At 44.4% G+C, this 16,268-nt stretch overlaps 1 protein-coding gene across 4 annotated transcripts in view; it reads right to left on the bottom strand.

Moving 5' to 3' along the window:
* The window catches only part of SRPK1 (SRSF protein kinase 1), a 936,001-nt gene that overhangs the window by 800,908 nt on the left and 118,825 nt on the right, over window positions 1–16,268 (bottom strand). For 2 of the 4 annotated variants that reach the window (XM_069633438.1, XM_069633439.1), the window contains exon 1: window positions 12,186–12,340. The exons of the other annotated variants lie outside the window; for them this stretch is intronic. In XM_069633438.1, coding sequence (XP_069489539.1) covers window positions 12,186–12,256 — 71 coding nt within the window. In that variant the 5' untranslated portion in view covers window positions 12,257–12,340. Of the gene's footprint in view, window positions 1–12,185; window positions 12,341–16,268 lie in introns of those variants that run through there. 4 annotated transcript variants of the gene reach the window in all.

The following is a 16,268-nucleotide window of genomic DNA, read 5'->3' as shown; positions in this document are numbered from 1 at the left end:
TGGCAATCAGAACCACGCCAAAGCTTCTGCAGCCTCCGATTTAGTACAATGTGAAATTATTGATCACTTGGAAGAACTGGTTTAAAATAAGTAGGTATTCCCCACTGCACAGATATTTAAGATCTTAATTTTGGCCATTTTGCAAACTGATTGCATAGAGAAAAAAAGTGGGCCGAGTCATAAATGTTAACCCTATAAAGCAGAGAGTAATTGATTACAATGATTGTGAAAGGTATGGGCGAAACCTTTAGATTAGCCTCCAACAATTGGCACCATCATTTTTGCAATTTAATGGAACATCTAGGCGAGACTAAGCTTCCCCCACAAGTTCCAGTTTTTAATGATGGGTGGTCTAAGCTTTGCTGTGAGAGGAGTTTATAAATCATGAATGACCCTGCACTGCCATTGTCAGAAATCAATGCAAAATGTATGGGAAACAAAGCTTCCGACAGGTTCAAACATTAAAACTGGATTTATGTACACATCAGGATTGTTGTAAAGGAAAAAGGTGGGGTTTAGGTAAGCTGACCTTTAGACTATAAAGCATGCTCTAGAACAGCTGACCAGCGTTCTAGAGATCACGGAGCAGATGCAAAGCCAGGCAGAACTTAACTACACGAATGGACTTCTTGGGCAGCCATTCTAATACAAACAGAATAAATCGGCTATGAGTCTGAAAATTTGGCACTTGCCAATTAGTTCAAATTCAATGACTGTTAGGAGTTTTTTAAAGTCCCACTTTAGGGTGGGACGTTAGTAAGCTATCCCAATGGTTTGTAGATCCCCCCACCCGTTAGTATCAGTCTGTACTACTGCTGGAAACTTGGTTGAGTGGCAGAGCAGTCAGGCTCATCATAAGAGGAAGATGTGATCTGTAGGCAAGTACACTGAACCCATTTAGTAATGCACAAAGAAACACTTACACATACATGTATATTAAAATATAGATCATATGTACACAATCACTTTAAAATACTTAACACAATAAACAAAAACACTTTGGAATAGATTAGAATACTTTTCGAAGGCCACTGCTTAGTTTGTAGTTGCACAAAGTTACAATTGTTACAGCTTTTGACAGTAATGACAGTTCTATCTTATCGGTAACGCGCAGTCATGAATCTTAGCAGAAATACGGTAAAGACATTTACTCTACATAAACGTATAAAATTTACTTTTGGGAAGGAAAATAATTGGTTAGCGTTACACTAGCAAAGCTTAAGGTTCTAGAGGCAGTTTCTTTGTGCAGCAAGTCTCAAGTTTCAAGACGCAACCCTAGCTAAAGGCAGTTCGGCAAGGGCTTAAAGTCTTGACAAGCAGCAGCATATGAAAAGTTCCTGTGGATACTTTTAAGTCTCTAGTCTTTGTGAAGTAGTAAGGTTAAACCAGTGTTGGAGGTTCGGTTAAGGACTCGCTAAAAGGTACACAATCCGCAGCTTGAGTCAGAGGTTGGTGAGGAGTTTACCCTGCACACCTATGTGCACTCCAACGCTCTGACGACGAAAGGCAGGACAATGGACAGGTTCACTCAGCAGAAGTCTCGAGGGAGGACCTTGGCACAGATTTAAACAACCTTGTGTCATTCTGCTGTTTTGGCACCTTTTCGACAGCACCAACAAAGGATGCGATTCGCCCAGGAAATATTTTCTTCTTACAGTCCCACCCTCTACTGAGGGGGTCTGGACGTGTGTTTGATGGGGTCTCTGGTGTGTCCTTGAGGGCTCAGCAAAGACTTGGACGAATTTGGCCTTTCCACAACAATGCACTCTGAATGGGCAGCAGGTCTCCTGGTATTGGGTTTTCGCAGCTCTAGAAACAAAGACCTCGGGAGATGGCTCAAATCTAACAGTCTTTGGACCAGTTGCTTCCACCAGTCCAAGTGAAGGCTTCATCCTATTCAGTGTTCCTCTGTCGCAACTAAAACGGGGTCAGCAAAGTAGTGGTTGTTTCACTGTGTTGAAAGGGTCTGCAGGCGTGTCTGGTCGTCTTACTCTTTGGTTACTTCAGTTTCCAGTGGTCGATTTACCTTTCACGTCAGGAGCCTCACCTTTTATACCGTTCTAGCATACTCCTCTGCAATCTCGCTCAACAATTTACAGAAAGGGGCAGGTGGCTGTGCAATCAGGCACTTGGGCAGGCAAGGGCAGGGGAGAGAAAATCTCCTCCCCCACTTCCTGCCTGCCCAGACACACTGGAGCCAGGGTTCCCACCAAAGGCAAAACACACACACACACACACACACACACACACACACACACACCCCCCACCCTCCCCCACCCTTCCAGGATGATAGAAGGGCCAGCAAAGAACCATGGTAGTAATGGCGAAAAAAGAAAGAAGCCACCAAATGAATACTTGGGTGACCCTATTGTGTATAACCGGGGCAAAGGACATAGCATGCAGTAGACAATTGACACAATAGTTGGTAGAACACGTCCACTGCCACCAGCCATAACTAGGAGATGGTCTATGTGACATAAAAGTCACAGGAGCAGAGAGACGGAGGAAACTAAGTATCCCCTTGGTACTCCACAGAAGGTGGCGTGTGCCAATCTCTTAGCCTACATGTTTTAGGAGAGATCCTTAAGAATTCTAGCATATAGAAAATAATCTCAAAGAAGGAAGGGTCCCCAGCAACACTGCCCCATAAGGACCTGGGTGCTGCCAACAGTAAAATATATATGCCTTAAAGAGATATGGAAGAAAGTAGACTCAATTGGACAGAAAAACACAAAGAACAGAGTTCCAAAAGACAGAGCTCATAAGAATGAATGAGTTGAAAAGGCTACCAATATTTAATCCTGAATTAATTAAACAAAGGTCCAGAAGTCCAGCAAAAAGTGCTTGGGGTCTCACTAGGAGAGGGGATGACGCATAAAAATGATAAATCTCCCCGACAATTACTTCTATATTTTGAGGGCTGAATTAAGCCATTTTCAACACATTTCTCTTTCAGATGGCCTGCATCCACAATCAGCTTCCAACAATTCTCTAAAGCGTGGGTAAACACGGAGTTGGGGGTGTGGCAAGGCTGGGAGAAGCACATTCAAAGCTTCTGCTCCTACTTACACTCCTCTGGCCAGGTTAAGTAGATTTGCATGTGCACCAATGGATGAAAAGCAAAAATTCTGCAGGTGGATTCAATTGGTTAAACTGCATTTATTAATATATGGCTTTCGCCTGTATTTGGTGGTAACAAAGAAGAACTCCATACGCTCCGGGAACCAAGTGGGGTAAAGAGCTCAAAGTAAACAAGAGTGTTCACGTGTGGATAAAGTTGTAAAAATAAACAGCCAGCATTTATTAGACTGGCGAGTATATTGAATAAATCATAAAGTTTAATAAGTATGAAACCTACATACTGTAGAAGTGCGGTAAATTGTGATTATTAGCACAAAAGCAACAAAGTAGGTCAATCTGGAACATAAACAGAACTATGTTTTATTATTCCGATGGTTCAAACAAAGAAAAAGACAATCTATTTCAAAATTAGATATTACAAAGGAAATAACTGTTGAAAACAAATACAACAGAAAAAATTAAGTGGAGCTGATGAGTTGCAGAACGTCATTAAGCAGGTGTTTACAAAATAAAGAAATTTGGTTTGAGAAGTACTTTAAATTCAGCTGGTGCAAGTCAAAGCAAAACATCTACTCATAATGCTAATTTTGATCCACAAACTGAGTTCAACAATAGGGCATTGAAATTTGGCTTTGGTGAGGTCTAGCTGACTCTCCCTAACTCAATTGCTGCCGGTTTCATGAGTCTGTAATGACGGACAGTCAACCCAAACACCATCTAGTGGTTTGATGCCACAAAATATACTTGCCTCTAAATGAATGAAAATAAGGCTAATACACAACACATGAATGCTCGTCTCAAAGCTAGTAGAAATGAGGCTGAAACACGCATGTAAAAACAAATATTAGTATGCAGGGTATCAAACTGATGGTCTTTCAACATGTCGAACCGGGCATTCGCTACTCCTGCGTAGGCGACCCAGGGTATCACCCTCCTGATACACCCTAAGATCCATCACCAATCAAAGGACCAAGGGAAGAAAAGCTTGTGCACATTAGATGAAAAAGACTTGAAAGAAAAATTTAGAGAAAGGCCAGTATTAGCGGCGTGCGTAGAGGAACAAAGTGCTCTGGTGCAATTCCTTTGCAATTAATAGATCAAGTGCAGTAGAAGGAAGGAAACACCAAAGTGGTTCTGAGCTTCTACAGAAAGTTGCACCGAAATCGGGCGTCATTACCTGCAAAAAATGCTGATGCTTATTCAAAGATGCGAAGCATACAGCTATAGTGTTGCCATTTTAAGTGTTGCTGACATCAAGGAAATCCTCAGGAAAGCCTGTCGGACTCCATAAAGCAATGCAATCTGATAAAATAAATGCAAAGTATATTAATTTTAGTTTGGGTATCGATATGCGTTAAATCTATATTTAAAGCTGCATGTTTCCATGCCACTTAAGAAAACTAACCTGCCTGTAAGGATTCCTTTTTATTTGGAATGTATCCAGAACTTAAATACTAGCTACAGATGGCTCACACCATGAGGAAGTAACGCTGGCGTGGAGAAAGCAGAAAAAACAAAGTGCGCGTTTGTAAATACGGGAGCCTTAACGGACTAGGACATGCATACAATGGCTACAGGCTGAAGTTAACTAGAGGACGGCCAGAGGGAATCAAATTGCTCGCAGTCGCTGACGTAATACTAAATGAAAAAAGCTTCTATGTTTGTGCGCATCGTTCGCCATCGTCACAGTGGATGTGAACTAAGGATTGATTGATAAAGGAATGTCATGTGTACAAGAACGTGGGAGTGCCGAGTTGGCACTGACTAGTATGTCAGCTTCCCCAAAGGGCAAAAATGTCAGCGTGGAGGGTGCGCCCTATCACACGAGTAGTGCTTCGTTCAGGCCATGGTCAATAGTGTCAAGTAGAAAAATCCAACGCGCTTCCTTATTAGCCAATACTTGGTGAGGTTTAGCTGCCTTAACATCAATAACCCACCAATGTAGGTCATCTGCAGAGTGGCCAAACTCCATAAAATGGCTCACCAGAGGTGAATTAATGGATTTGCATCTAATACGGGAACGATGTTCCGTAATGCAAGTGTGCACCGGGCGTGTTTTGCCGATATATTTAAGTCCACAAGGGCATTCGATACAGTAGACTGCCCAAGCTGTTTTGCAGTTCGAATGATGCAGTAAGTCCAAAGTTTTGCCATTAAGAGAAAATACTTTGGAGTACAAATTTGCAGACCGAACAGGACCCACAGGCAAAATGACCCGTAAGGGCAGAAGGTCCCAGCTAGTTGTAGATCTGGAGGATTTGTTTGGGGCAGCAGCATGGACCAGTTGGTCCATCAATTTTTTTTTTGCCTTTTCATTGCAAAAAGTGGTAGTGGTTCTTCAGGTAGCAAAAGTTATGCCATCGACCAATACTTCTTAATAGTTTTTTTAATCATAAAAGTGTGTGGACTGCATGTCAGGGCACAAACTAGCTTATCTTGTGATAACTGATTGTTGGGTTCAAGGAGGGTTTCCCTGTGGGTAAACCTAGCTCGTTTATATGAATCTGAAATTAGCTTTTTCTGGTAGCCCAGTTGTTGGAATTTGGTGGTCAAATTCTGGGCATGATGGTCATAGTCAGTAATGTACAATTCCTCCTGAGCCTCATAAACAGAGTATGGCAGGCTTTCTTTTTGATTACAAGGGGTGGAAGCTGTTGAAATGCAACAAAGTATTCCGATCTGTCGGTTTTGTAAATAGTGAACAGATGAGTTTATTAGCCTGGTGTTGGGATCAGTATATCCAGGAAGGACATCTGAGTGTTGCTCATAGTGATTGTGAATTTAATAGTGTTATGGCGTTGGTTGAGCCATGTGAGGAAGGCATTTAGGTTGCCTGCAGTGCTGTGCCAAATGAAAATAATATCATTGCTATACCTCCGCCAGCTGTCAATGTATTGACGGTATGGATTAAAATCTGAGAAAATGAATTTATCTTCAATGGCTGCCATAAATACGATAGCTAGACTTGGAGCAAATGCTGCCCCCATGGCCGTGCCTTGGGTTTGTTCAAAGAACTGATCTTTATATTTAAAGACATTTTTGGTGAGCAATAGTGAAAGTAATTCCATTATAAATTCCACTGGTGCCTGAGCCGATGGTATTGAATGTATCAGACTGTTCATGCCTTGTGCAGATAAGTCCAGAGAGCCCCCTAAAAATTAAGTAACTATTGCCCCAATGCTAGAGATCACATGATTCTTTAGTATAACAGGAATCCCTAGTCCAAGGGAAGATGCACCCTGCTCCTGGTAACATGTTCACTATTCTCCTGCCATGACTTCAGTCTTAATTTGAGCGCAAGAGATTAAGAAGACCTAAACCATGGAATGCCTACATCAAATATGGGCAGCCTCCAGTCTCTAGGTCAAGAAGTCCCTACTTTTGTGATGTCATCTACAATTCGAAGGCCTTGTGCTCAGATTATCTAGCTCTTCTGCAGAGCTTTCCCATTTTGGAGAGAGACCCATTTTATGGTCGGAGATATAGGAGACAAATGTGGGCTTGCCCAAACAAACCCCTCCCCCCATTATTCAGAGTTGTTTGCTACTTAACCTTCCTGCAGCTGTGACAGCCTCCTTAGGCTAAGAGAGGTTAGACCATGCTTCAATGGGCACTTTGCGGCATCCGCATTCACCCTTCATCTTTCAAGCTGCTGAACCTTTGAACCTCACTGTTAGACTCTGGCAGGGTTTCAGAATCATTCTGACAGGAACGTTATGGCACAGCTAAAACACCAGGAGACATATCTGTGCAGACGATCGAGGAGGGCTGTTGCGACACCTGGGTACACTTAGGAGGAAAAGAAACTACTAGGGATGCAGACCAAATTACCTGATCGCCTTACAAAGGCAAGCAATTGCCCTGACGGATTAAGTCCCAGCAAGGCCCACTGAGCATGTCACTTGAACAAGTTAGTTAGTGTGAAGAGGTTCTTAGCCTGCCGAACATATGAAGGATCGTGAAATGGGCACTTAGGATTTTAATCTCAACTGAGCCAAGATGTTAAAGTCTCTCATAATCGTTAGTAATTTGGCGTAAGTTAACAAGCCAGGCCCTAGTCTAACCCTGCCCCAATACCAAGTGTTTTTCCTCAGAAGGCCTTTTCACTCTTTGCTATGATTTTCCTGTACTCTGTATGCCTTCATTAAACTAAGTAAATGTGCCTTGATAGTTTTTGCCCTCACTATCGTATTTACTTTAGACTACACTGCTATCATGTGTTGCCAATGTATAGCCACTTTCAAGGATCCCATGCAAGTTTGCCTGGTGCAGTTGTATTCCCAGCTGCTCCACTACAATGTTGCTATGTTTGCCTCTGGAGATTCTCCAGTGGAGCGATCACACTGACCTTTCAACTCCCTACACTGCAGCCTCTTCCCAAAGTGTTTAAGCAAGAGCTGCATGTAGTCTACTACAGACCTGGCAAATTATTGAAAATCCCACTGGACTGGCAGGTCAAGAAACTTAGTTTACATACTCTGTCACCTCTGACCAGTCACCATGAGTCGAGTGCATTTGTCTCTGGTAAACATTTTACCAGCACTTTAAGTAAAATGGTGCCGATCAGATAGGCCCACTTCATGTTTGGCGCACTGCTGCCATGCACAGGTCAGCCACGCAGTGAAACATTTGACATTTACTGCAAACAAATAGAAGTTTTAAACATCCCAGAATGTCATTGTACTCACCAGCAAGGTCTAGTACCAAGCAAACTGGACCTACTACGCTACTGACTTTATGTGCATGTTTTTGTGATTTTATCTAATGTTTTTATATGTTTTATGGACAAGGTCTGAAATCAACATTAAGTGAACTACTCTATTACGCTAATGGGCAAGTAGATTTCGCAAGGCCTGAAAAACATCAGCCCATTCCCTGGTGCATCAGGACTTCTCAGAATTACACCAGAGTTGCAATACTACCTGGGACACTGGCACATCAACATCTGATGAATGTCCCAAATGCCAAGCAAGACCTCTACTGATAACTCCCAACACTAACCAGCTCAAATTCTATCTTCCGACACAATATGCATACCAACTAAGCCACCCACGCATCGCAATTGTATACCCCTCCCAACAGAATCAAAACGTTACACCTCACAAAAGCAACCACAGTCACATTTAACATCCTTGCATTGCAGGTACACAAGGCTCCCAGCGATACCTCAAGCTCTCGACACAAACCACCTAGAAACAGACTCGCAGTACCTGTACTTCCAAAGTGCCTGCATAAACACAAGAGAAACGACATTGCACTCACCCCTCATTCCCCATTAACGATTCCAAGCACTACAATCGCCCTCCTCGTTCGCATCCGCCAGAGACAAAAGACTATGAAAACTGGCAAGGAGGCGTGGTATAAAACCCAACAATGCATATTGCACATACCGAAACACTGACCCATGAATATGCAAAGTGCATCTTTAAGAGCTTTCGCATTCATGGGTGAACAAGCAGAAAGCAAGAAGGTAGGGCTTTGTATCGAGTTTGAGATATATCGATATATTTTCAAAAGCAATATAGGATTATAGACAATATGGTTAACATCAAAAAAAACATTTTTAGTATTGCCATTATTGCTGAGTTGTCCTTTTGAATCCATTGCAATTTTAGGATGAGGTTAACTGACAATTAATGTCAGAGTTGTGTTTTGCATTCACTGTTCAGCATTCGTACTGTTGGCATCTTGCATGTAGTTGGCTTACAACTGAGCATTTAACCCACAAACAATGGAGATGTATATCGTATATTGCTATTCAGCCCAAAAACAGAGATATGCCTTTTGATCCATATCGTCCATCCCTACAAGGAGGCAAATGCAAGAGGGTTTAAGACAGATGCCAGTCTTACAGGACACTTTCTCATAAGCAATTTTCAGCACTGCAATGTGCTCAAAGTCACGATAAGTAGAAACAAATGCAACCAGGTATGAAAGAGCGGGATATTCTGGATTTGTTATTGGGAAGATTTGCAGATGTCAAAATGGATATTCTCTTTTCACTGGCTACCCCTTTAGGTTTGGATCCACCCACAGAACTACTGGATGATAAACGCTCCAGAAAAGTAAAATCCCTTATGTAATGTGTCTTAGCAATTAACATACATTCTTTTTCTGGCCATTCATAAAGGTACACAGATGAACATTCACTAAATGCTCTTTATGGCAACAATCAAAAAGGTGCAAGCCTCATGCGATTTCTAGGGCACGTAGGCCTGGGCTGAAGATCAGCTTGCTTAGCGGTCACCCAGGAAGCTTACACTGGCTGCTCGAGAAGACTGGGAGCAGCATTACTTCACCCAAGTTTCCAAGTTAAGCGGGGACAGGTGTAACTATGACATGAGAAAGCGGTCACTCAAAAGCTCTGTATGTCACACCTAGCCGCCCCAATCAATAAACTTGGTCAAGGATATGAAACCCACAGTCAACAAATACATCCCGAAAGTAAAGCAGCAGTAACAAATATTCCTCTATTTAACAGAACCTAATCTTCTCAGTACGGAATAAATCGGTTTATTTAAAAGATTGGCATTTCATCTAATAAAGCCAATTCCGACTCAAAGCAAGTCACAGGCTCTTTGTTATCAAAGCAAAATAGACCTCAGTCCAAGTGTCATGAACGGGGGAAAGCACAGCACAGAAACGGATGCATTTGCAACAGTAGAATGAATCGTTAACATCTGCACTTTAATCGGTATTGTGAGAACAAAAATGTCCTCACTATAGTGATCAATACTTCCCTTAAGACATGCTCCTCTTTAATAGTGTTCACACTAATGCATAGCCTTCCAGAGCATTCTTTGCAAAGTGAAACAAGATTTCAATAGGGAACCTTTCAGGAATTAGCAGCTAATGATTTGGCACATTTCTTTAAACACCAACTATATGCACCTCAGGATTTATCTACCTTCAAACTAAATCAATAAAGACATCTGGGGAACAGAGGAAGAGTTCTTGAGGCAGTCCTAACCATGCATCAGTGGCTTTCTGGCGAGATATCTGTGCTCACTGGTACATACAGAAACCAGTGATTTTAATGCATATGAATCTAGATAGCAGGGTGATTAAGCAAAGCGCGAATATAGACCCATTTTAAGTGATCTTTTCCAGAAAGCTTGCCCAGAAGCAGTGTCCTTCGTTGGTGCTGCAGAACTTAACCTACTTGGAGGCATGCACATTAGCCTTTTCCCTGGGAGGGTATTTATGCAGGAGGGACTTCTAAGATGCAACCGGGAGGTTGCTAGCAGATCAGGTGGTAGACAATCCGTGCCAATCCACACAATTAGATTGTGGCATAGGCAAAATAAGCCCAACAAATTAGGGAGCAAAGTGAATAAGCCATTTCATGTACTCTCCTCAACATTGGAGGGATGGGAAAAGAAAGATCTTGTTGGATATGGACATTTGCTAGGACCTTGAGAAACCAAGGATATATTCCAAGAACTACCTGCCATTAAGAAATCCAGTAAGCCTCACAATGAGGAAAAACAAGCGTTCCAGATCACCAGCTTCAAATCGCAAATTAAAATAAATGCTAGACAGTGTTAATCATGTCAAGTATTGACTCCCGTGGCTAAGGCCCAAATACGAGATTAGTCTTTCCAAACTCTGCACGTATACTGCCTCCTAGTTGAGTGCTTCCTAGCAGTCCGAGGAGATTGGCATCCATTTCAGGAAGTAGATGGTTAAACTCAGATAAAAGACGAGGTTGATAAACCACCCCTAACTGAGAGGTAAAGCCGGCAACGGCACTAGCTCCAATGAGTTAGAAAACAAAAATAACAGAGAATCATGCAAAATGGATCATGATTGAATAGCCCTTTGTATCCTACAGAGCAGAGATGCATGCCCCCTTCATTCCACCAGTCTGGGTGTGACCCATTTTTCATGCGTTTATCAGAGACGGCCTGTCGATTCGGAAGCCACGCGGCAGGAGACGCTCCACCACCGTAGTTTAGTTGCCTAGCTTTCAATCAGATGTCTCTCGCCAGTGTAGAGATGAGATGGGGTGCCAGCGGAGCCTTTTATGGAGGGAATGGCTGCAAGTCAGAGCGTGAGACCTTCCTTGTCTTTCTAAAGCAAAGATCTGCAACAAGTCTCTCAAACTTAGATGAGCCAATCAACCTTGCAACATGGTTCCCACCACGGGCACGCTCACTACGCTCTCCCACCATGTACCTGGAATAAAACGTGCTTATGAACTGGGCCACACGTCTCTATAAAAGCGAGCTAGAACGGAGTGTTCCCTAGCAGCGTAACCATTTTCCACCACTCACTATCAAATATTATTCTGCTCCGCCACCCTTTTCTCCATGACAAAAACTATTTAAACCAAGCCTTGCTGGAGATGATCCTATGCGATTAACGGGATGGGCAAAATCAGTTCAAATCGTTACACTATCTGGCGGTAGTGGGGAAGTCGTGCAAGCGCAGCAGTCTGCAGGTTGTGGTCGCACTGGTGACCGCCTGCACCCTCGGCTGCGTCCATCCGTGCTGTCGAATTTTAGAGCGAGCAAACACCGATGAAATTCGTTTTGCTCTGCAACGTCGCCTGACAGCCATCACCGTAAACGCACTGGGACCATAAACAGAGCTGTCAGGGGCGGACTATGAAAGAACACGGACAGATGTGTAACCCAGACAACAGTTATATGGCCCCAATTACTCGAGAACTGTTTTCAGCTACGGTTTTGGACATCTGTCCGTCCAATGGCAGGTCTGGCACCCACACAGCCTGCGCCCCAGTTGCACATAGCAGTAAGGGTGTGTTAGCCACAGAACCTGCTAACACCGGCATCGACCAGAGGAATCTGCCAGCCACCCATTAGAACGCCAAGAGCTCGTGCAGGTGCCAGGAGCAGCGCCTGACACCACCTTCCCGACCCGAGTGCGGATAATTGGATCCGATGGCTGTCTCTGCGTGCAATCACCAGGCAGGATTAGGCAAACAAGCATGTTCTGCGCGATTACCGGGAGCTCTACGATGGGCACAGACAGGCTGCGGGCATAAACCCGCATCAGCTGGCAGGGCACCAGTCTTCCAGAAAAAGGTACTGCAATCGCCCCGCCGCCCCAGAAGCGCGCCGCAAAGAAGGGGTACCTACCTGCAGGAAGCACGGATCCCCATTGGAAGAGATGCACTCAGAGACAGAGCCTCGACCCTGGAGAGAGCCATTAAAGACGATCCAACCGCGCGGGGAGCCAAGGTGCGCGCACACTGCAGGCATCGCTCACTTCCTGGACCAAATCAGGCTGAGAGGGGAGGGAGACGGAGAGAGCGAGTGAGGCAGGCAGACAGGAAATGAAAAGCAGAGGACAGGGCTTAAGAAGGGGAAAGGCAGAGGAGGGGGAAACAACATGGGGAGCCGGGGCTGAGGAGGAGAAACACGCGCAAGAAGGGTTTGCACAGGCAGCCCTAAGAATGGTCTCCCAATCGCAGACGGCAATACTGCATTGCAGGAGGGCCCCAGAGCGAGATTGCGGGGACGACGCTCGCAGCCCATTTGCTTTCCGGCAACATGGCATTGCTTGCTTAATGTTGGCCAGTTTCTCATAGAGAAGTTCAAACTCCTGTCTCCCAGGCCGTGCCCGACTGCCCCCAAGCCAGCTACAGGGATGCAAGCTGCACCAGAGCATCGAAGGCAGCCGAGGGGCTTGTTGCTTTTCACGGGGCCCCATGAGCAAGCAAAGGGCCCAGGCAGGGGTGAAACCCTTAAGGATCTTTGCCGAGCATGTTGGGAGTTCCTCTGGTGAGAATGCTGCACATACAGTGCTTAAAGTGGGCCGGGGCCTGCCGGGGTCTCCAAAAAGTGGGACCGAGCCGGGGCCCCGTCCTACAGCAATATTGGCGGGAATCGCGGGGTGCATTATCGGCCGCGACGGGAGATGCACCAGCAATGAAGTCAGGCAAGCTGACAGAGCCAGCCACAGCGAAGCTGTGACTGGCTGCCACTTCCGTCAGTCATAGTAACTGCGCGCGAGAGGTCATCAGAGGCAGTTACTGACTTACTGTCCCTTTGTTTCCCCAGGTCGCCGAGGCGTCTTTAACCCTCGCGAACCTGGGGATTCCTCGACATATTTCGAGGTTTATAAAAGATGGCTTGAATTGTGTACTTTCAAAGCCATCTTTTATAAACCCGAAATGTTTAAAAAAGATGGCCGGAAAACGAGTCAAACCATAGGGTATGCACACAAATATATATAAATGTTATATATTTGTGTGCGTACCTTACTATGGCTTGTGTACTATGCAAGCCATCTTTACTAAACGTAGAAATTTATTTCTATGTTTAGAAAAGATGGCTTGCATAGTACACAAACCATAGTAAGGTACGCACACAAATATATAACATTTATATTTGTGTGTATACCCTACGATTTGCGTACTTTTAGGCCACGCCCCCCCACAAGCCACGCCCCCAAATGAGGCCCCCCCCCTCCTCGATTTCTTACCCCACTTAAAGCCCTGTGCACATACGTCTGGGGTTTCTACTGGTACCCTGGTAGGGGTGGTCTGCAATAAATATTGCTCTTTTGGCATGGCAAAACTAGCTAAAACAGGACTGACGGTCAGGGACCTGCCCTCGGAAGCAGACATGTGTCCTTGTTCACAGGGTTGGAGCCGCCTGCTGAAGTGTCCCCTTCAACTTGGAAGAGGCTTTATGCCCCTCCACCCATTAGTTTAATAACGATCTTTAAATGCCCCGCTACTGACGCATAAATGTTCCGGGTCGTGGTCAGGTCACCACCAGTTACCCATGTAATGAAACAGCAGCCAGTGACACTTTCTTGTAGTCCTACTATACAGTACATGTTAATTACTTTGGAGACGCTGAACGTGTATTACGGTCTTGCTTCTTCATTTTTGTTCTTGTTAAGGGTCTTCTGTTTTTTTTTTTTTTAAATGTGTAGCGATGGGGATTGACACGGAAATAGTTACAGGGAATATTGGGTTCACTAAGCCCAACACTAAAATATGAACTAAATCCAAGCTCCAGAATGTACACGCAGTTGGACTCTCATTCCAAGCACAAACTATCAACTTCCACGCATATGAAAAACAAAATCTAGTAGGGGCACTGTTAGGCAAGAATTTATGTAGTGTAACAGACTACACAACACTGGTCTACTTTGGCATGAGGTAACCTACCTTTTGTTATAGGGCTGTACTACACAAGTTGGTAGTGTGACTGAGCAGCCAGGCCTATCTCAAGAGGGGTAAATGTGAGCTATAGAGCTGTAGCAATGAAATTCACAAATACAAATAGCCAACACTTATACTAAAGGTTTCAGTTATTGATCCATCCATTTTTAAATAAGCATTGTTTAAAAAGGGCATGATTTGTATCAAATTTACTTTACAATACTTTTCCAGAATCAGCATAAGCTTAGTAGATTCTCTTGAGAGATGCTTTTTACACACTTGCTAAATCCAGACTTCATTCACAAGGACAGTAATGGCATTTATATACCACTAGTACAAGTTGCAGATTGAGGTTGCAGAAAGGAAAGGTTAAAAGGGAGAAAAAAGGTTAAACAGGTTCTCAGGGCATGCAGGTATACTTAAATCTTCCAATGAAGTATAGACAATACCTTTCCCAGCAATAACAGTCTCATCACCTCTGAGGGACAGAACTTATCAAAGTCAATGGACTGGAACAGTCGGCAGGGAGCCCAGACAGCCAATGTCAATTGGAGCACAGTCAATGGAACAGAGGCACTTCGTAGTTAATAAAAGTCTTGCACAAAGTTAGAGTTTTGTAGAAAAAAAAAAATCACTGTAGGGTCACGCTGTTAGTGGAGACCAGAGCTGAAATCAACTAACAAAAGTAGCAACTGAGAAGAGCAAAGCTAAAAGACACTGAGCTAAGTACCCCAAGTCTGAACAGTACTTCTAGTTTGAATAACAGCGGTCCAGCCGGATTCTGTCCTGTTGCAGCGATGCAGATCCTGGGTTCCTAAGCCTCATTTGTGGGGACAAGAGGGAGGACGTCTGGAGGAGTCCTGTGGCAGCAATTTGGAGGTATCAGCAGTTACTGGCTCTTTTCAGATCAGCAGAATGTCGCAGTTTTAGCGTGAGGAAAACAGCACCACCATGGATCTTAAATACGGTTTGGGCTTCCTTCACTCCTTGAGTCCTCCACTCTGGTGAGGGGACTCTAGATATGGTCGTCCTGCTTCTGGAGGGTCCTTAGGAGACTCCTGGAGCTTCTGGCCGGATTGCAGACATTGTACTAAACTACGAATTTCTCAAAACCTGGCACTCGGTTCCTGCAGTAGCAAAGTACAGCCAGTCGGGGAAGATGGTCAAGTGGAGTTCGTCTCGGGGTTAGTTGGTCCCACTAAAAAGGGAAGAAGTCGTCCCTTCCGGAACTTCTCTTGTCAATCAGAAAAAGGAGTTTCAGCACAGCAGCAGGGCTTCCCAGGGCAAGTCAAAGGTCCAGGAGGTTGGAGCAGGCTTCGCTCACTGTTTCTTCGTTGGATGTTCCTTCCAGTGGTAGACTATGCCTCTAGCCCCAAAACCCTCGCCTTTTTAGCAGGTTTCTCACATTCATGCACAGCCTAGGCTGTCACTCAGACAGCAGCCCATCAGGACCGGTTGAATTCATGCACTCCTAGAGACAAAGGAAAGCAGAGTTTTGGGAACCTCCCTCACTTCCTGCCCTTCCAGACACTGGAGCCAGAGGTGGGTTTCAGTACAAAACAAAGGGCTCACACCTTGCTTGGCACGCCGAATAAAACCCAAGAAAAACCTCCCAAACAGAAAATGGCGAACAAAGACTACCGAGCCATTTTGAAAAAATGGTCACCCGTGGGTGCTATACTGAAGCTGAGAAAGTAGGAAAATTAAACCACTGCCACCAGCCATTTAAAGTACCAAATGTTACATGCAAATGTAGGATAAGGGGCTACTAGGTAACCCCCTCCAGCACTCCACATAAGATTTCTCTTTACTATTCTTGGGAACAGTAGTTCACACAAGAAAAGATGCTTCAATCGTATGAGAAATCTAAAGGATTTATCTGTGAAGGTGCCATGTGTCACCATACAAAAAGTTGATGCCTATGGAGTTTGACAGACTCCCAAAACAGTGCAAACATTTTCCAAATCAGGTCAAAACACATGAGTGAGCAAAAGGTCTCACTCACTCCAGGGATGAAAAAGTCCTGAAGTCCAGCAGGAGCTTG

This window comes from Ambystoma mexicanum, chromosome 13 (assembly GCF_040938575.1).
Source record: "Ambystoma mexicanum isolate Mex_15411 chromosome 13, UKY_AmexF1_1, whole genome shotgun sequence".
Classification (NCBI taxonomy): Eukaryota; Metazoa; Chordata; class Amphibia; order Caudata; family Ambystomatidae; genus Ambystoma; species Ambystoma mexicanum.
This window is presented reverse-complemented; position numbering and strand designations above follow the sequence as displayed.